Source organism: Ambystoma mexicanum, chromosome 6q (assembly GCF_040938575.1).
Source record: "Ambystoma mexicanum isolate Mex_15411 chromosome 6q, UKY_AmexF1_1, whole genome shotgun sequence".
NCBI lineage: Eukaryota > Metazoa > Chordata > Amphibia > Caudata > Ambystomatidae > Ambystoma > Ambystoma mexicanum.
Genome location: NC_090937.1, coordinates 745,271,798 through 745,292,962, shown reverse-complemented (window position 1 = coordinate 745,292,962; position 21,165 = coordinate 745,271,798). Strand labels below are relative to the sequence as shown.

General features: G+C 46.9%; 1 protein-coding gene across 3 annotated transcripts in view; it reads left to right on the top strand.

The window, feature by feature from the left end:
• LRBA (LPS responsive beige-like anchor protein) overlaps positions 1–21,165 on the top strand; it is a 3,444,508-nt gene that overhangs the window by 1,224,670 nt on the left and 2,198,673 nt on the right. For all 3 annotated transcript variants that reach the window (XM_069631262.1, XM_069631261.1, XM_069631263.1), the window contains exon 29: positions 4,284–4,455. In XM_069631262.1, coding sequence (XP_069487363.1) covers positions 4,284–4,455 — 172 coding nt within the window. The remainder of the gene's footprint in view (positions 1–4,283; positions 4,456–21,165) is intronic.

Genomic DNA, 21,165 nt, shown 5'->3' with positions numbered 1-21,165 from the left:
CAGAATATAAGGTTTGTATAGTTTAATTTAAGTGGGGATCATAAATAGTGTGCATGAAAATTCGAAATATCAGATGGTTTGTAGATGAGCAACATGTTTATTAGAGAAATCACAAAATAGCCGACCTCATTGCCATGTGTTTCACCCAATAGGCTTTTTCGACAGCTAGTTCCTAAATTTCAGAGTTCCAAGATCATAATTCTTCCAAATTATAAACTGCAAGTATTTTCGTCGGTAAGATTGCTTGCTCAGCCAGGTTTGTGACGATTTTATAGAGTACATCTGTCAATCTTCTCACCCCTCCACAGCCCTCAGAGGTTCCCTCTCACAAGAGGTATCCAAACTGCTGTTCATGGAGGCGGTATTTTATTAAACGATCTTCACCATTCTGAAGAAAAAACAAAGCTGGCCTGCGGACAGTACTAGACCTTTCCTCCTTGATCTCATGTACGCTCTCAGCGTTTCAGCCAATATAAAGAAATCCGTGCTCCTCCCCCCTCAGAAGCTATAATTCATAGGCTTCATCAGGCATTCAGAGCTGAGCAAAGTGTTTCCTACATCGACCATGTAACATCTTTGTTGATAAGCCTTGCCATGTCCTTGCCTTTCTTTGGGTCCCCGTGATTTGTGCTCCAATTTCCCTCTATGCACCTATCCCAGACCCTTCTCGCCCACTTCCCCATGCCGACCCATAGTGCTCCCTATTGGCCCATGCACAGCACACGTGACCGGAACAGCTACCCTTCAGTGGCCCACCCTGGACAGCCTTGCCTGGGCAGCTGACTAAGGGCTAAAGGCAAAGGGCACCTCCATCGCCTGTTTGCCCTGAATGCCCCAGCCAGAATTTCTAAAGCTGCCTGCAGCAACTTCCGGGTAAACAGACTATTTGGTTGCTCATCCAGTGCTGTATTTTGTGATCTCCAGACACTGTCTTGCATCTACATGAACTATAGTGTTTTGAGTATAGCCACTCATTCACACCCTTTTAAATCTAGCTGAATATAGCCACTGTAAAATTCAGCTGCTGTTTGAGTATAGCCACTGTGCCAATTTAGCAGCCTTTGAAGTTTGCTCCTGTGTTCGATTCAGCTGCCTTTTGACTATAGCCATGGTGTAGAATTGAGCTGCATTTTGAGTATAGCCACTGAGTATTGCCAATGTTAAATCAAGCTGCATTTTTGAGTATTGTCACTGAGTTACATTCAGCTGCTTCTTAGTATAGCCAATTTTTTACATTTAGCTTCATTTTGAGTATAGCCACTGAGTCAATTTCAGCTGCTTTTTCGAGTATGGAAACTGTTATACAGCGGCATTCTGAACATAGCCACTGCTATATTTAGTTGCATTTAGGGTATAGCCACTGAGCTTAATTCAGCTGCACTTTGAATATAGCCGCTGTATTGAACATGACCGTGCTTTGATTTCGCCACATCTAAATTCAACTGCATTTCGAGGCAAGCCACTGTATAGAACTTAGCCACGCTTTGAACTCGCCCCCTTCTAAATATAGCTGCATTTTGATTATAACCCTGTTCTGAATTCAGCTGTGTTTGAATATAGCCACTATGCAGAATTTAGCCATGATTTGAATTTGCCCGCTTCTAAATTTAGCTGCGTCTACGAAACCAAGAAACCAGCCAGGACACATGGTAAGTATCTGACTCCATGCTTATGGAAGATAGCGGAATGCACGGACGCCCACCCACCCACCACACGCATCTGCTATCAAACGATACTTTAAGAGATATCGCACAACACCTCTGCCATAAGAATGCAGCTATCACCCACAACGAATCAGATGCCACCTCGACATGGGTATCTAGCATGGACTTGGCCTCCCCCACCAACCTTCATATTGGCTAAAATGCACACACGCATTCTAAACTCCCCTCACAAATGTTCCCATACCTTGGACTATGGTCCTCCGAGGGTGTTTACCTACAGTGCTTTGAGGGCATACCAATGGGAAAAGGCACTATACAAATAACAATTACATTACATTTCACAGTATTATAGGATCATAATGGATCCTGCCATGTTTGGCTTTAATCTATATTCCGCGTGGTACAAAATCAACACAAATTCATAATTGACACAGTTTAATAACACTATGACTGTATTAATTTGAGGAATTATGATCTTGGAACGCTGAACACCGGGGGAACAGGAGTGAAACTGGTAGTGGGAGAGGGAAGACCGTGGGTGGAGTCGGAAGGGAGCAGGGAAGCATAGAAGGATGCAGGCAGATGGACCGTACAATCCAAGGAAAGGAGTAGAAGACGAGGCGAGTGATCGGAGCAATTGCAAGACACTATCCAACCAAGGTCCCTCATTGGTGTCAGTTAGATTGTTCCCCAGAGGAAGTCTAGAAATGGAGAAAGCATTTTCCTTTAGGCCATCTATTGACAGATAACCTTTAGATAGGGGTTGCTGCTCATTAGTACCAGTCCGGGGCAAAGGAAAGCCTGGGCTAGGGTGGGACTGTCCAGCTCTAGGTTAAAGAGAGAGGTACAGCAACGGGGCTCTTTGGAATGCACACTTTTCCTCTAGTGACAGGAGCTGAGGATTTAGATGATTTACATGTTTTTATCGGAGTAACAGCATGATTTGTCTCGCTCAACCCTGCCCGGAGAAGGTACAACTGCCCAGTTAGAGGCAGGGAGCTCAGACGAGCCAAGTCGACGGCTCTGGTGCAGTCTTCAGCTAAACTTTTTTCTCAGTGCTGTGTGAAAGCAGGAAAGGAGGTGCCACTAGGCCCACTCAATTAGAGGGATTAAAGCTTCTGCCCTGTAGAGAGGGATGCCACTGATGCAGATTTGTCTGTGGCAATACGGTTCTCTTGACAAGTGTTTCATACAAAACAAAGTGGCCGTGTGCAAGGCTTTTGCAGAGTGGTTCATCAGAGAGCTTTTTTATTTTTATTTTAGGCTTGTGCTCTCTACCCTCCTCTGGTAGCTTGTTATTGATGTGGTAGTCTATCAAGGTGAGGAATCTGTGACAGGATGCATTCTATTAGAAGGGAAAACGACTTGTGTGCAATGGCGCTTCTATGTATTCTCCTTCCACCGATTCCTCCTTGCCCTTTCAGCCTGTCCCTCATATGAGAACAAATATTAAAAAGTAGTAGTGGTGCATTTATCTGCTGAACACAGGACTGAGGTGGGTGGGGGATGATGGAGAACTGGGGGAAGGGGGAGAACTGAGTTAATGGGGTATAGTGTGCTCCATTTATAGGGCAACTGCGACGTGTGGATCAATTAAGCACATCATCAGATGTGATCAGTGCTGATCTAAACTCTGCACACGGCTGAATGTTTCCGAAAACCGTTTGCGCTGAAGGATAGCTATCAAAATAATGAATCTGTGGGAGGCGATCCCTGGAAAGGACATTACAAAGTAATTTTACTTTCTCTTCTTACCTGCCTTGTTCCGAATTGAGTTCAAGTTACTAGGTTTTGTGCATACAATTCTCCACTTTTACCACAGTTCATACATTATGTCTTAGACACTTGCTTGTGATCTTCACTCTGCAAACAACAAACCTTTGGGTATCTTTAAGATGGATAAAGACACCCAAAGGTTTGCCTCTCTTCTAATTAAGGATGCAGAGTCTCCTGAGCTGGACCTTGGATGTGGAACTCATGACTAACCCTGGGAATTGAAAGGGTACATGAGAACCTCCTGTCCTGAAAAACTCTGACACCATCATGGGGAATATAACCGCGTAGAGGAAAATGATTTCACATTTGCACACTTCCATGCAAGATTTTACATGAGTTGGGTTTCACTGCTTAAATACGCCCAGGATTGTGTTTGTGTCAAGATATGCTTAAAAGCCCAAGACGTTTTAAGAACAACAACCATAATATTCCTAACTGTTATTTGTAGTATGATGAAATCTGTTAACTTCAATTATTTTTATTTTCGTGCATCTGAACAGTTAACGATGGTACAACAATCGCTCGATTACAAGTGCCCAAGTATAATTTAATAGAAGCTGCCACTTTGAAATCCACTCTGAAGCAGGTGCAGTTGCCTCAAATATGCTATGTTAGAACGGTGGGGCCATTTTTGTGATAGAATGTAGGGTATGCATTTTGTGCATGTCATTCTGGTGGAGTTTGGTCAGTCCATATATATTGTCTTGTCACAGTGGCACATTGCACTCCAGGTTTGCTTGGACAGTTTTCTTTTTGTATTTGAAACTTAGGAGAACACACTATTTGAAAGAATATAATGCCAAAGAGTACTAATGGCAAAAAAAGCGTGTTTCATTTCCACAGGAGGATAGCAAACAGGCCCAGTTCCTTGCTTTGGCCGTTGTGTACTTTATCTCTGTCCTTATGGTGTCAAAATATCGAGACATTTTAGAACCCCAGAATGAGAGGAGACGGCCTCACAGCAGCCAGTCAATGAGAGCGACAGAAAATGGAAGTAGCGATGCAGCATCCGCAGGTTAGGAAACTTTTTGTTTTACTAACGTTATTGCATATCCTTGGCTGATGAGTTGTCCAGTGAAATATTATCCGAATGTGTCCAATCACGTATACATCCTTTCCTTAACGATTTGATATACAAAATGTAGCTGTTTTATAGTAATGGGGATTGAAAGCCTTTTAACTGCTGCGTGTAATAGAACATCTGAATTTTAAATGGGGTTGTGCCTGTGATTTCTATAATAACTTAGGCTAATTCGATTCAACTTGATCATGTGATAGGCTTGTAGGAAAATCATAATTGGTTTTACCTTTCCGGAGATAGTTGCTAAAACAGTTCTTTGAATCTAGTGGTTTTATTTTTTTGTTTTGAAGGAATATGACCAGCACTTTGATTCTTTTTTAAGGTTCTACCATCACTGCATCTTGAATATAATTATATTTTATTTCATTTTCTTATTGTAATATGAAACCTTCTTTCATATAGTTGGGAAGGAGATTTAATTTTAGGGGGGGGTGGGTGTGTGTGTGTGTGTGTGTGTGTGTGTGTGTTTAGATCACATGCTGTGCATAGGCCGACATCTAGTGGAAGCTGCAGAGTATTACAGTTTGTTTTTCGAAAATGGGCGTCGACACAGGACGTGCCAGTAATACTATCCCTAGTGTGACGTCCCCTGTACCCATGATCCCTCACGTGTCTAGGACCCTCAGATTGTTTTTTTCCACCATGCTGGTCGGAAGCATTTCGCAGAGTTCCTGGCACTAAGCCATAACTTTGCAAAATATTGATAATTTTACCCCTTCTCCACCCCAACGTCGAGATACCGAATTTCTACACTCGATGCCGGATCGGAGAGGATTTCGACCGTCGACTGCACGACGACTTTGGGCCTCGAGGCTTCCGTCTCACTGGCCAAGGCCCTGCAAGTAGGGAGAGTGGGGGGTGGTCATACTCTACACTCTTGTAATATATAGACGCACTTATATATTCCTACACTTATCAGCATGCTGCCATAAGGTGCGTATGGAGGGTACCCCTTTCCAATTCTGCCCCAAGTGCAATCGCAAATACCCTTGGGTCGACCGGCACGCCACGTGCAACCTCTGCTTGCTGAGGGACCCCCCCCGAGGCAAATTGCAGAGCCTGTAGTAGGTTTAAGCCTAAAACACTTAAGGACCGTACAATCAAGCGTTGGGCCCACCACGCCAGGCGTAAAGAGGCCATGGCAGCGGAGGGCGCCTTCAGCGACGGCAGCGACACCGTACTTTCGGACGGCGAGGGCTTTATGGCATCGAAAGACAGCCGAGCGCAAGTCCCCAACCTCGGAAGGTCGACCGGCAGGCCGGCTATGGGGAACACCCCCGGCGACACAAGCGCTTCCCATGACACCTTCACAAAATACACAAAGTCCAACCGAGACTCGACGCACACGTCGAGTTCTCGGACAGAGGCACGTAGAGAACGGTCCGAATCGGCGTCCTCTGGCTCCACGCTCGAAGGGTAGGGTCAAGACCCCCGAACCTCGACTCCAGGCGTCGAAAAGCTCGGAGGGCCCTAAAACACACGGGAAACACTCCTCCAGTCACGGGGAGGGAGGGAAACAGCAAAGGAAGCAGTCTCTACCCACTTCCAAGCCCGTAGAACACTCCACTCAAAAACAGAAAGACAAGTCCATGTCTTCTAGTAACACCAAAACCCCTGCACAGGCTACCAAGTCTAGTCAGGATAAATTTGGAAAACTCCCAGAAAGGGTCATTCCCAGTTCCAGAGAATGGACCAGTGTTGGCATAGTTAGGGTAATGTCAAGAATGTCATCTTTGGCAGATTTTTATGCAAAAAACCCAGAACACTTTCTTGCTTATACTCCCGACGGGTCAGCACCCTCTGGCTCTAAGGATCCCATACCTCCAAGTGCAAGGTCCCACTTTGATACACCAACAGTGTCTTCAGACCCCTTCTACGTCCAGCCCTACTCTCATTACCAGGGAGAGACATCCTTTGTGGAGGATCCAGATTTGGGCATGGTGGAGGAACATACTGGGACAGGCTACTATGGGGATGATGAGGATCAAGATGAGGAGGAAGACCCCTATAGGGCAGACTCCCCAGTAGAAAGAGAGGCCCCCATTACCGACTCCCCTGTCGACAACCAGCCACTCCTGAATGAAGTGCTGTCTCGAGCAGCCGAACATTTCCACATCGACACCCAGGGTGCCCAGGAGGAAAGAGACTTCGCAGAAGAGTTAGTGGGGGAGAGGAGGCCTGTTGCTCAGGCCATCCCTATCCTAAAATCTATTCAAAGAAGAATAGACCCATCACTCCTCAATCCTAACCTCACCAGAGCAGTGAACCCTATGATTGAAAAACTTTTCAAGGCGGCCCAATCAGACCCACTATATATGAGGGCATCTGAAGCCGGACTCTCTGGTTGTTACGAACACCCGTAAGAGGGCTGGAACACCCTTATCATCCGAGGCTCCTCCCGACGAGATCATCAAAAGACTGTACGGGTTAGGCAGGAAAGTGGCCTCCACTTCCGCCTACCAGGCAAGGATTGCCAACTCCACCACCCTGTTGGCCAGTTACAACTGCCATCAGTGGGAAGAGGTCGCGGCACTCATAGACTCCGCACCAGAACCCTTAAAGAGCCAATTGGCACGAGCTTCAGCGGAGGGGAGAGCCGTATCCGGTTGCATTTTAAAGGCAACCTTTGATGCCGCGGATAACGCAGGCAGATTAATAGCAGAAGGAACTGTTATTAAGAGACACGCTTGGCTACGCCAGTCTGGTTTCAAGGCTGAAACACAGGCGTCACTATTGGACAAACCGGTGGAGCCGGATCTGTTGTTTGGTAAGGCGGTCGAGGGCGCACTAAAGAATGCTAAGGACGAGTATGAAACACTCAAATCCCTAGGCCAGCTAACCACTAAACACCCTAATCGGAGAGGGAATGGCAATTTTCGTCGCCCACGCGGCCAAAATTCCCAGAGAGGTAAACTATTCCCAGGGGCAGGCTACACAGTGGAACAATAATAACCAGCAGTCTACCCAGGGTTACGGCAGTGGGAATAAGAGAGGACGTGGTAGAGGTAGAGGCAGCCCCAATAAAGCAGGCGGCACGCCTCCACCGAAACAGTGACGCTCCGTTCAGGGTCCCTTCTCACGCAACCCCAGTAGGGGGACGCATTTCCAACTTCACCCAAGCTTGGGAAGGGATCACATCAGACAGATGGCTGCTGTCAACAGTATCCGAGGGGTATTGTATAGAACTACTAGAGCGTCCCAGAGACTATCCTCCACGACAAAAAATACATTCTTTGGAACACCAGAAGATCCTCCTAGAAGAGATTGTCAATCTGCTAGCAAAGGACGCGATAGAACTCGTCCCGGGACACCAGGTAAACAAGGGTATTTATTCAACTTACTTCCTTGTGTCAAAAAAAGATTTGACAATGCGCCCAGTATTGGATTTACGGCCTGCCAACAAGTATGTCAAGCCCCAAAAGTTTCGCATGACAACTCTCCAAGAGGTAATCCCCCTCCTAAAAAAGGGGGTTTAGATGGCAACATTGGACATGAAAGATGCCTATTTTCATATTTCCATGTCCCCAGCGCACAGAAAATACTTGCGCTTCAAGGTGTTCAAGGTGGACAGTCGGCACTACCAGTTCAAGGTACTGCCCTTCGGGATAGCTTCGGCCCCAAGGGTATTCACCAAGGTACTGGCGGTGGCGGCAGCACGCAGCAAAACAAGAGGTGATGGCTGGAAGGTTTAGAATAAATCTTAACCTCTGGCATTGCTCTGGGCAACCCTCCAGACCATCATTCTTCGCCTGCCACGCCATTACAAAAGGGGAAAAACCATATGCAAATCAGGCTTGGTCCCATCCCCAAAGGGATAGTCCAGCCCGAACTGCTAGGTCACATCCCTTCTACACGAGACCACAAGCATCCCCAGACATGTTTCAGCCTTGTTGGGCGTCATCAGTGAGGAGTAGCGTGGGTCTCTTTGCCCAGCAGGCACGGGACCCACGTCTGGGCATGCCTGTCCCACTTAGGGTGACAATAGCAAAACAAAAGAGGTGATGGCTGGAAGGTTTAGAATAAATCTTAACCTCTGGGATTGCTCTGGGCAACCCTCCAGACCATCATTCTTCGCCTGCCAAGCCATTACAAAAGGGAAAAAAACCATATGCAAATCAGGCTTGGTCCCATCCGTGGGCGGCAGCACACCTACGCAGGGAGGCAATCCCGGTGTACCCTTACCTGGACGACTGGCTCATCACGAGGGAAACCCCAGTAATTTGCAGAACAAACATTCAAAGGACTATCGACCTCCTCTTCGAAATGGGCTTCTCAATTAACGAGAAAGTCAGGTCTAGTGCCAAGCACATCCAAACAATTCTTAGGAGCTATCCTAGAAACTCAAGAGGGGTTGACCTTTCCTTCAGAGGAAAGAATTTGGAATATACTGCTGCAAATCCCGCAATACCAGTCCGGTCGCAGAGAACGGTACGCAAAGCAATGCTGGTCATGTATTTACCTGGTCCCCCACGCGCGCCTGCGCATGCGTCCCATGCATGAATGGTTGCAGAAACAGTGGTCTCAGGCAAGTGGTCAGTGGGACGATCTAGTGGTCGTTTCGCCAACACTGGTACAAAGCCTTCACTGGTGGACAAGAGAGAATCTGTCCAAGGGGAAACCCTTTTACGATCCCGAGATACACGCGGTAGTCACAACCGATGCATGCCTGACGGGGTGGGGAGCTCACCATCTCCACCACACAGCTCAGGGTCTCTGGTCTCACGCAGTGGCCAAGAATCACATCAACCTTCTAGAGATTCTGGCAGTATTCAGAGTGCTTCAGGCTTTCGAACCCTACCTTTTAAACCTGTCAGTGCAAATCCGGACGGACAGCACTACAGCCATGTTCTACCTGAACAAACAAGGAGGGACTCGCTCGCCAAATCTGTCCAAGCTTGCCCAGAAAATCTGGATATGGGCACTCAGACGGAACATCTTCCTGTCATCACAACATGTTCCAGGGGATCTCAATTCCCTAGCGGATGCTTTGAGCAGAGACCACCTCCCAGAGGAACAAGAGTGGTGTCTACACAGAGAAGTCGTAGAAAACATCTTCTCTCAGTGGGGTTTCCCCACTATAGACCTATTTGCCACAAGCGAAAACAGACAATGCCCAGGATTCGCATCCAGGTTCCCCCAACCAGACTCCCAGGGGAACGCCCTGTGGATGAACTGGTCAGGGATGTTTGCGTACGCTTTTCCACCAACTCCTCTAATTAGGAAGGTGGTCAACAAGATGAACAGAGAATCGATGACGCTCATCCTGGTTGCTCCCATGTGGGTGAGACAACCATGGTTCCCACACCTGCGCAGACTGGCGGTGTGCGAACCCATCAGACTTCCGAGCTGCTACAACCTATTGTCCCAGCAACAAGGTCAAACAGCGCACCCTCAACCCAACTCAATGAATCTGGCAGCATGGCTCCTGAGGTCATAGAGTTTGGACATCTCAAATTACCACAGAGGTGTATGGACATCCTAAAAGAGGCTAGGAAGCCCAACACGAGGCACTGCTACTTTGACAAATGGAAGAGATTCGTAATCTGGTGCCAGAGTAAGCAAATCAACCCAGTTGATTGCACTTCTTCCACTATTGTTACTTACATGCTCCACCTGCTAGATGCGGGGATGGTTTTTAACTCACTGAAGGTACACCTGGCAGCCCTGTCGGCATACACCACTTCCCATAACAAGGTGTTGTGGTGGAAAGTACCAGTAGTTAAGGCCTTCATGGAAGGAGTAAAGAGACTTCACCCTCCTATTTCTAACCCACCACCAGGATGGGACCTGAACGTGGTGCTATCTAAACTCATGGGCCCCCCATTCCAGCCCATGCATAAGACGAGTCTCAAACACTTGACCTACAAGACTGCCTTCTTAGCAGCCATTACATCCATAAGAAGGGTCAGTGAAATTCAGGCTCTGTCAGTGCAGGATACTTTCTTTACTATTCATAAGGATAAGCTGGTTTTACGGACACACCCTAGGTTCTCACCTAAGTTTATTTCCAAATTCCATGTAAACCAGTCCATCGAGCTTCCGGCTTTCTTCCAAAACCCACAAAGCTCGGCTGAGGTTAAACTACACACCCTAGATGTGCGTAGGGCGGTCCTTTACTACGTAAACGAGACCAGACCGCTTAGGAATACAGATCAACTGTTTGTCTCCGTAGCCACAGGCAAAGAGGGAGATTGCGTCTCTAAGGGTGCCATCTCCAGGCGGATTGTCAACTGTAGCCAGTTGTGTTACTCTCTTTCTGACAAGACTTTGCCTTTTACACCAACTCGACAAAAAGCATTGGGGCCACTCTGGCTTTCATTGCAAATGTTCCCCTTGACACCGTTTGCAAAGCAGCTACTTGGAGCTCTATTCACACTTTTACTCAGCACTACTGCATTGACACCCATCCCAAGACAGATACTCAAGTGGGACAAGCGGTTCTAAGACACTTATTTGCTCATGACCCTTCTCAAATCCCACCTCCTTCTAACACTGCTCGCTAATCGATGCACAGCATGTGATCTAAGCAGATTCCACAAGCCTCAGAAGGGATCCATTAAGCACTGTAATCATATTTCTGATGCTTGTATCTGCTTGGATTCACATGCGACCCACCCTTCCTCCCCTCTGAGAGAAGGCGCATGGATGCTGGTAGTCTTATCTTATCTATCTTCTATCTGCTTGGATCATCTGTACTCAAGCTACTCGTCATGCTACCTCATGTCAGAAAAAATACAATCTGAGGGTCCTAGACGCGTGAGGGATCATGGGTACAGGGGATGTCACACTAGGGATAGTATTACTGGCACGCCCTGTGTCGACGCCCATTTTCGAGTTTCGAAAAACTAACTGTAATACTCCACAGCTTCCACTAGATGTCGGCCTATGCACAGCATGTGAATCTAAGCAGATGCAAGCATCAGAAATACGATTACGGTGAGTAATGTATCATATATATATATCTATATCAATGAAAAAACTTTGTCAAGGGACATTATGGTTAAGTTGCGCTACTAAAAACCTATGAAATTAAGTGAAAAAACTTTGTTAAAGGGACGTTATGGTTCCACGTAAAATCGGAAAACCCCTGAAATTCGCCAGTTATGGTAAGCTAATGTCCTGGGTGTTAGTCTTAGCAGTGCACAGTGGTGGCGCGAGTTATGGTTGCTTAGCTTACCATAACTGGCAAATTTAAGGGGGTTTTCGGTTTAACTTGGAACCATAACGTCCCTTTAACAAAGTTTTTTCATTGAATTTCATAGGTTTTTAGTAGCGCAACTTAACCATAATGTCCCTTAACAAAGTTTTTTCATAGTCAAATACAATAGTCATATAACTTAGTTCCCACTTGACAAAATCCATTCAGTCTTTACACGAACATTGAAGGTTGGGTCTATAATCTTTCTCAAAACCTTTGTCCACATTCACAAATAGCAACAAAGTTATAAGCCATCTAAAAATGTTGAGACCCCCCTCTAATTTCGCCCCCTATTGAGAAAATCCCACCAAACTTTAGAAAACCATTTATATCTAGATCCGAAATCGGTTTGCCAAATTTTGTGCAGATTTGTCAAATGACGCCACATTTGTATGCCTTTACAATATTTTGGAACCCCCCCTCTAATTTTGCCCCATCTTGACAGAATCCCACAAAACTTTGCAAAGCCATTCAGGATTGGTCCTAGAATAACATTACAAAATTACATGCAGTTTCACCGAGTGGCACAAAAGTTGTAAGCCATCCAAAAACTGCTTTTCCCCAACCCTGTAATGCAGAAATAGGTACAGATGTCCTAGGCCATCTAAGGTGTCCGTGAACACCACAGGACTGCCCCAGGACATCTTGGGTGTCCGCGAACACCACAGGACTGTCCCAGGGCATCTGGAGTGTTTGCGGACTTTCGGGGGTGAAACAGCCCATTTTTTGGTTTCTTATGGCCATATCCCATCCTCATCCCCCCACCTCCCCAGAGATTGATTGTTGAGTTTGAAAAGTGAAATGCTGTTCTTTAAAAAAAAAAAAATAATAATTCACCCGCTGTTCGCAGACCCCAAAAAAGTCCACGAATCCAAGATGGCATGCTTTTCAAAAAAACAGACGCATTTCACATTTACTCACCATTCAATCAGCGGACACGTTCTGGTGTTCGCGTACTGCGCAAAAGTCAGCAAATTTTTCGGCCAATCGTCTGTCTCCGTCCCCCCTGATAGAGTTTTGGCTGTTGGCAGTGGATACTACTTTTTATATTCGACCGCAAATCTCTCTGTGGGATTTTCCCATTGTTCGAGGCTACCAACTTTAATTATTTAATTCTTATAGCCTCGAACATACCGCCAGTTTATTATTTAATATTAATTCGCTGGTTGGTATTTTTTGCCAGAACTCGATTCTAAAATGGCGTTTGTGTTCTCTTCTGTGACTCCAACCCAAGCCCTTTGTTCCACTTTTTGGCGGGCTTCTCCACAGAAGCCTCCAAAAGTGGTGCCACTCTGTCTGGGTACCACAGGGGGTGTGGGAGGGGGTTTAGGCACCCTGGACTGAGTTATCTTGGTAACTCAAGTCGCACTCTGGTGTGATTGGCCCAAGTAGTGAGCCGGCCGGCTCACCACTTAGCATGTTTGATTGACAGCTAGGCTGAGTGAATGGGGGTGTGCTGCATGAAAGCAGGGCTTTGGGGACTGGAACTTCAAAAGTTGCCACAGGACCTGAAACTCCAATGAGGGAGAAACTGAGCCGACCTGCTACGACGACACCACTGGTGGAGCCCTGATGAACCGACTCACCACTTCCCAACGACAGAGGAGATCTCCCTGCTGGAGAGTCTTCTTCCCCTGACTGGTGGGCACAACCAGTTTACCTTCTTTTCTCGCATTCCCAGGACGTCTTGTGGTCGAATTGCCTGTGCCAAGCACCCCGGCAACTGGATAGCCACTCACCACTGGACCGCGAATATAAGGACCGCTCCTTTTAATTGAGAACTCCGCGGCTGTTTTCTTCCTTGGCAGTGCAACGGACTCATGCTTCCCTCCCCGACGAGATCCTCTCTTCCCCGGGACAAAGCACTGACTTGCACCCGCTGCCAGGAACAACTGCCCCCGCTGGAGCGTTCTCACCATTTTAAGGTACTGTGTCCGCCAGGCCTCCCATTCTAAAGATTACTACAAGGTAACAATAATCCCTTAACCTTCTGGACTGGGCTGGCCACCTTGACCATCTAACTGGTCCCTTTCTTTTTGGTCCAACTCTTTCTGAACTTATTGCGAGACTTTTGGGCACTTTTAATTGTGTGACCTTGGACACATTTCGACCGGAGCCTCTTAAAGTGGGTCCGGCCTTGTTAACTTTGACTTTACGGTTTGAACCTGCCTTTTTTTCCTACTGTGTTCTTCGGAAAGTGTTGGGATCTGTTTCTATCTTTGCTCTGCCGTTCTCTCCCTTTTTAACCGATTGATTAGAGTGCCATCTTCGTTAAGCGCTCACCGCTGTCTGAAAATAAGTGTTGCTTTACTTAAGACTTGTCTAATAATCGTTGAAGGGAGTGTATATCTTTTAGTGACCGTGTTTTTGAATTGCTTGATATTAGTGCCAGTGTGTTTAACTAGATGTGTTTTAAATAAATAATTATATCTCTTTTAGACCATCCTCTGGTCAGTGTTTGCTTGTTCTGCTGTGTTCTTTTGACCTATTGTGCAGACTCTGTATACTGCCTAACTCTTCTTGAGGGAAGTCTGACTGCTCAGCCACAGCTACCAAGTGAATCTGTGTGGTACAGACTGCTACCAAGTGGGTTTACTGCCAAACACCTGTAGACTTAAATCTTTTGCAGTGGTCCCTAAGGGAACTGCACAGGTTTCTGCCTAACACTATCCACAGCACCTTCACAACATTGGGCCTACTTCAATAAATCTGCACACAGCAGAGTAACCAACCATATTTAAACTGCCCTTCAACCATACCCACTTCCATAGTCACATTACGTACGCACTGCACCCTGTGGCCACACTACACAACTTCTCACTGCTGCACAGCAAATACTGTAGCATGTTCAAACTATCACCACAACCATAGAGTGCACAATGCGCGCTTTGCAACTCACTTGTGCTGCTGTAGCACGTCAACAATGTGTCCCTGTGCCTCATACACTGCCAAACCTGCATTACTCCAGTGGGTTTTCTCCTTCCACACATTCCCCCCCACTGTAATTCAACAACTCATGTCAGCATATCACCAACTACCACTATGCACATATGTACCACTGGCACCAGCACTCCTAACCAACCTTGATACCGCAATGGACATGCACATCATTACATGCAACTGTTACCTTAATGTATAAACATTACACTGTCTCCGGCATCCCTACACCCTTTCATTCACAGACTATTGTCTTACCCACTTCCACTCAAAAAGGATTGTTTCATTGCCAATTTAACCACAACACGTTTACAACATTGCCCATACTGCAAGCATTGTGCACATACCACACTATGCAAGCACATATAGGTTGCCCTTCAACCATACCCTGTAACATACTGACAGTATACAAGCATTGCACCCAGTTCCCACACAGCGTGCCTTTTCACTGCATCATCTCCAACCACAGGGCACCGCCATGGAGCTATGCAGTAACAAATTGCAACAGTTACCATAATGTACAAAAAAGACACACTCTCCTGCATCCCTGTGCACTTTCAATCACATACTATGGGCATACCCATTACCATTCCCAAAATATTGTGCCACTGCAAACCTAACCACAATCTGTTTCCAACAGTGTCCTATAACGGCTTAAATGTGCTCCACACCCATTCCTTACATGTCACCAGCCTCTAACTGATGCACATTGAAAAATGCATTAGTGCCGTTCGTGTGCTCAAGACCTAGGCTTTTGAATGCATGGCATCCGGTCTTCGGCCATGCATCCAATATTCTAGGCCTTGAACACACTCACGGCAATGTAATGCCACCATGCATGTCTCCATATCAGCAACAGCGACAATCCACATAGACACCACTGCCACCAACACGCCTACCCAACATGTACACCGCCATGGCGCTACGCCCTTCAACCATACCCTGTAACATACTGAGAGTATACAAGCATTGCACCCAGTGCCCACACAGCATCCTTTTCACTGCATCATCTCCAACCACAGGGCACTGCCATGGAGCTATGCAGTAACAAATGGCAACAGTTAACATAATGGCCATGTGGGAGCTACCATTTTGCACAAACGTGGCACACGTAGGTAGCCACACTTCACCCCATCTCCCCCACACTATAAAACACCCAGTCACGAACACAGGTCGCACTTACCAGAATGCACAAACATACCACATCCTCCACCACCTCTACCCACAGCCATTCACAAAGTATTGTCACTAACCACAAAATGTTCACAACATTCGGGCCTACTTCAGCAATTCTGCACACAGCATAGGCCTTCAACACACCTACAGCAATGTAAAGCCACCATACATGTCACCATTTCACCAACTATGACATTGACATACACACCACTGCCACCAGCAGTCCTACCCAACTTGCGCACCAACATGTAGCCATGCAGAAACAAATTCCATTGTAAAAAGAAAGCTCTCTCGTGCACCCCTTTACAATTTCATTCACATACTATGGGCGTTGCCACTCCCATGCACAAAGTACTGTGTTACGGCCAACCTTCCCACATTCAATTTGCAGCACTAACGCTACTGCAACCAATCTGCACACACCGCACTATGCAAGCACCACCCTTTACCGGATGCAGAGTCAAACATGCCTTCCTGCGGTGTGTATGTTGTAGCCCTCCACTCCTCAGTGCATGCCCTACGGGCTACAGGCTTCGGCCATGCACCCAATAGTGTAATCTTTCCACAGACCCACCGCACCTTCAATCACCCATGCATGCCTACATGTGCCCAACTACCGCATTCCATCCGCAACGCACGCCACCCGCGCTCCCACCCAATCTGTCGTGTGCAAATCACTTCCCAACCTCAAATGACCTGCCACCACTCAGAACGAAAAGAGTTCGCCGCAAACAGGTCGCGGCAGAAGCTATTGGACTGTTTCAACAGCTGCCTCCAATCACCACAGAAAATACTCACCTATATATGTCACATGCACCACTTCTCACTCCCCCAGCCATTCCCTCCATTATTACTGCAAACACAATGCGTACGGTACATTTTCCAGACCCTTCCGCCGCCGCACTGTCCTCCGATACACCATGGCGGCTTTCCCAAAAAATGTTGACGCACAGCACGCTTCCCTCCAGCTAACCACCGTCCGTGTCCAAACTTCTCCGACACCATGCCGTACCGCAATCCAATGACACTTCTGTCCGCTGAGCCAACAGGGAAAAATGTTTGGGACGTAGATTTCCGTATTTTACAAAGATATTACTTGTCGGATTTCCACCAAACACACAAAAGCATGCTTTCTGGCCCAAGCCCCCGCTCCTGCCGCTAATTTTGTGACAATCCATCCAGCCGTTCGGGCTGTAACCATGCTCAAAGTTTTTCCCCATTCAGTCTATGCGGGGGGGGGGGAAGTGGGACCCCCCTAAATCTCGCCCCCCACACGAAACCTTGCCCAAGTTGGCGAAGGAATTCAGAGCCGGCCATATACTTTTTTTTTGCAAAGTTTCGTGGGGATTCGTCCAGGGGGAGCGAAGTTATAAGCCGCCGAAAAAGTGCCCTCCTTGTGATTTTAGCAACTTAACCATAACTACACGCCCGCTACCACGGGCCATGTAATATCTTATTTTACTCTGTTGGTATTTTTCTAGACTTGCATGTTTTTCACTTTTCAGCTGTTTTAATTTTTGTTACTACTCGATCTGTGCCTGCATACACTTCTGTGCTCTGCATCATTTTTCTTCCCTTTTGTTCCCTTACTTTGATCTGTGCTTTGCATTCTCTGGTGGCCTTTCTCTCTTCTTGCCTCCTGTGTTTCTCAAACGCCTTCCCTATCCTCATCTTCTTCACTGCCTATACATCTTTGTACCTTTTGTATGTCTTTGTCCTTGTATAGCTCACTGTTTCTCCCAAACAAATGGGTGACATCGATGGCAGTCCTTTTGGGAGCCACAGCAATGAGCCCAGGAATTGGTTCTTAACTAATGTCTTACTTTCCTGAGTAGGTAGTAGGGTTAATGCGCACTTGTGAATAGTACCAGGATCCATGCACTCACTAAGAGGACTTACTTTACAGCTATCAATCTGGCAACTTTCATGTGCACTGAATTTGAACTTCAAATTCATGGACATGTCGAAGGTGATTGAATTAACATAGCACTTGCTGTACAAACGCTTACTCACACCTTCATATACATTAATGTCCTACATTATATAGCTCTTCTCAGGTGCCACTCTTTTATTTCTCTCTTCCACTGCAAGATATTAGGAAATGTCCAGGCAGTTGCTGTTTCTTTTATACATTACAGGTGAAAGCAGTGTGTCTGATGCTGGTGCACCTATTGTGTTGTGGGATTATGGAGCAGCTTCACTTCTCCTTGCTGCTTCAGAGGATTCTGTTGGGACTCTCTCCTACGTGCAAAACGTGTCCTATCATTGAAACCCCCATCCATACCCCTGAGACGCTGTTGAAAAGTTGAATTAAATATCCCCCATGATGATTTGTGGTACTGCTGCATCCTGTCTCCTTTCCTCCATAATGATGCGAGTGCATCCCACGGAGATGAGATCTTTTTTACTGCACAAAAACAACTTCTCTTATTAAATTTGTGAAGAAGTTTGTAAGAGACCAACGTGAGGTCTTCGCGCATCTTTGAGGCAAGTCTTTTTTCACCGGCACCACGGTTTGGTGACCCCTTCCCTGGGACTGTCGTGAGCAGGAGAGATGTCCTCTGGATCCTCCAGATGTTGTAAAATCCACTAGAAGTGGAAGAGGCCCGAGGCCATAATGGCCGACACCAGCTCTAGGGCCGAAGGTTCTTTGGAGTTTAACACTGGATTAAGGTCCTTGGTGGCAGGAGTGACCAGCAGTGTCCTTGCTGAGGGTACTTTGGTCCCTCCCAAACGCTGTGCTCAAGACTCCTCAGCCCTGCTACCAGGATCCATCCCGAGGGTCTCTTGAGGCCTGACTAAAGGGACTCAACATTGATAAGTAAAAGCCCTGGTGCCCACTCTCCCCTCCACTGGTCAGGCTGTAAACTTCACAAAATGGCTGACAAAAAGATGACTCATCAGAAACGTGCCAGTACATCAATGGAGCATTCCCAAGGTGATGTCTGCCAGTGGTCCTAGACCCCCTGTGTCCACGATTTGGGATCACGGGCCAGTTCTTTGCCGGGGAGCTGGCTGCAAGATCTACATTCAGTGACTGTGAATCGTTGTTGCCGCTGCGGCCATCATTAGCGCAAGGATCCTTTTATACTTCTCTCAGGTTAGCAGTCCAACGATTGGCGCACATCTAATCAGACCATCATCTGCACCTTCTCCATGGACAGCTTGACATGGACAAACATGGTGGTTTCCATCTACATCCTCATGGATTCGCCCTTCTCTGCTGCCACTGACCACATGGACTCGGACAGCCACCCAGTCTCGGACCAGCCCTGAGGATTCTTTCTTGAAAAGGTTTCAAACCTTGATGACGTGCAGAGCCATGACTGACTATCTTAAGGGGATTATTAGTGAGATGATGGCACAGTCGTCCTCTCCAGTTACCCCTTTGTCTCCAGTCATGTGTACACCAACCACGGCTACAGCGGCACCCAGCCTTCCCATGCCCTGGGACCCACCCCTTACAGCTGCCTAAGCCTGGTCCATCTTACGCTGGGCCTGCTCTTGCACCAACGCAACCACTGCCTCTCCCGGAATTCCTACTACCTCACCAGCTCTGATCGCTCGTATAAATGACCCCCAGGACCAGGATTTGGCATGTAAAATGGAGGACGACATTTCTCATTCACCTAACGCCTTCCACGACAAGATGCTTGGCCTGGCAGAGTTCCTGACAGTTTTTGCTTCCGGCGAGCTGCAACTAGAGTCTGGCGTCTACTCCAAAGTCCCGGTTCTCAGATCATCTGGTAGATCCTGAGTACATATTCAGAAAATGTTGGCTGAAGCTTACAAGATCTGGCAGAAAACACACTCTGTGCAAGACACCAACAGGAGACTTGAGATGCACTACATGCCCCTCACTTCTGAGAAATTATTCCACACCTGCAACCACACTCGGCTGTGGTAGCCTTGCATATCTCTACGCAAACGTTTGTAATTCAGACAGTTCCCCATCATCACGGCATTATTGGGCAAGGAGGCAAACTTCTGCAAGCTTTTGGTCGCAAGGTCTACGCCAATGCCTCTTTGTACTTCAGACAGACCAACATGCTTCTGGCCATTGCAGTCAAAGGCTTTGGAGGGAAATTGACAACTTTCAGGTTTCCCCCTCATCTTGAGAAAAATAGCAAGACTTTAAATCGGGCATGATGGAAGCCAAGCTCATCTCTCTGGACCTTCTGGACGCTTCTGGCCGGCATATTGAAAGCTTGGCTACAAGCATGGCTTTGGGCACCAACATATGTAGGGTGGCCTCGACGAATGAAGTACCTGACCTTGACTTTGATAGTTTTTCATCCATCCATGAATGAAGGGCTAAATAAATGGAAAACCTCAATCCAGGTGTCATGATCCCAGTAAGTGAGCACAGTTCCCATTCAGGCATGCAGGAGAAGCAAGGTACTTCACATCAGTCAGCAGGTCAAAAGTGGGTACAAGCCTGGCAAACAGGGCATTTGTACCATTCATATCATATGCTGCCATAGCGTCTCATAGTGGTCTCATACACTCAACATGGCCGCAGCCAGATCCATTGATAACTTACAGCATGCTCTATACTCATTGCAGAGGGAGCTACCTAAGCCCCGCCTCTGCCAGAGCGCTCACTTCGCGTCTTCTCCGCTGACAGCAGTTGACGCTACCGGCGTCTCTCCGCACAGAACCTGTCAAAGGAAAAAACAGACATTAGTTTTCACAGATGAAAAACAGAATTCCATGGTTATAGAAACGACTTACTGAACCGAAGTTATCTCCGAAGTAGTTTTTCAGTCAGCTGTGTTCATTTGTAGCCACAGCACCTTCTGTCAGAAGTTCTCTCACAGCCGCAGCATCTTCAAGCAGCATTCATCGTTCGCAGTCGCAGTACCTTCATTCAGAAGTCTCCTCAGCAGCCACCGCATGATTTGATTGATTATTTATAACGTGCTTAATACCCAGAGGTTTCTAAGCACGGACCCGGGGATCGAACTTTTGTTGCTCTGTGTCGTCTTGCTTCCAGGGCGAGCACATTGCTCCTGAGCTATCCTCCCAAGACCATCTTCCAAAGGTATTTTTCCTCAGCTTTCCGAAAACCTGCAGACAAATAAGGTATTTAATTAACAAACAAACTTAATAGAAAATAAGAAAGAAGTTGTTTAAATAAGTTTACGTACGTGAAGTTTCTTCAGGTTTTCACCGCTCAGTTATTACCGCGCTCTTTCTGAAAGGCTGCAGTTACTCCGCATAGACGAACTTACGCTAGTTGAACGTTTCTCCATCCTGAGTAACGTTGCAGTCATTCCGCAGCCATTAGACTCTCCGAATTCCGAGAACCTGCAAAAAAAAGGGAGGATATT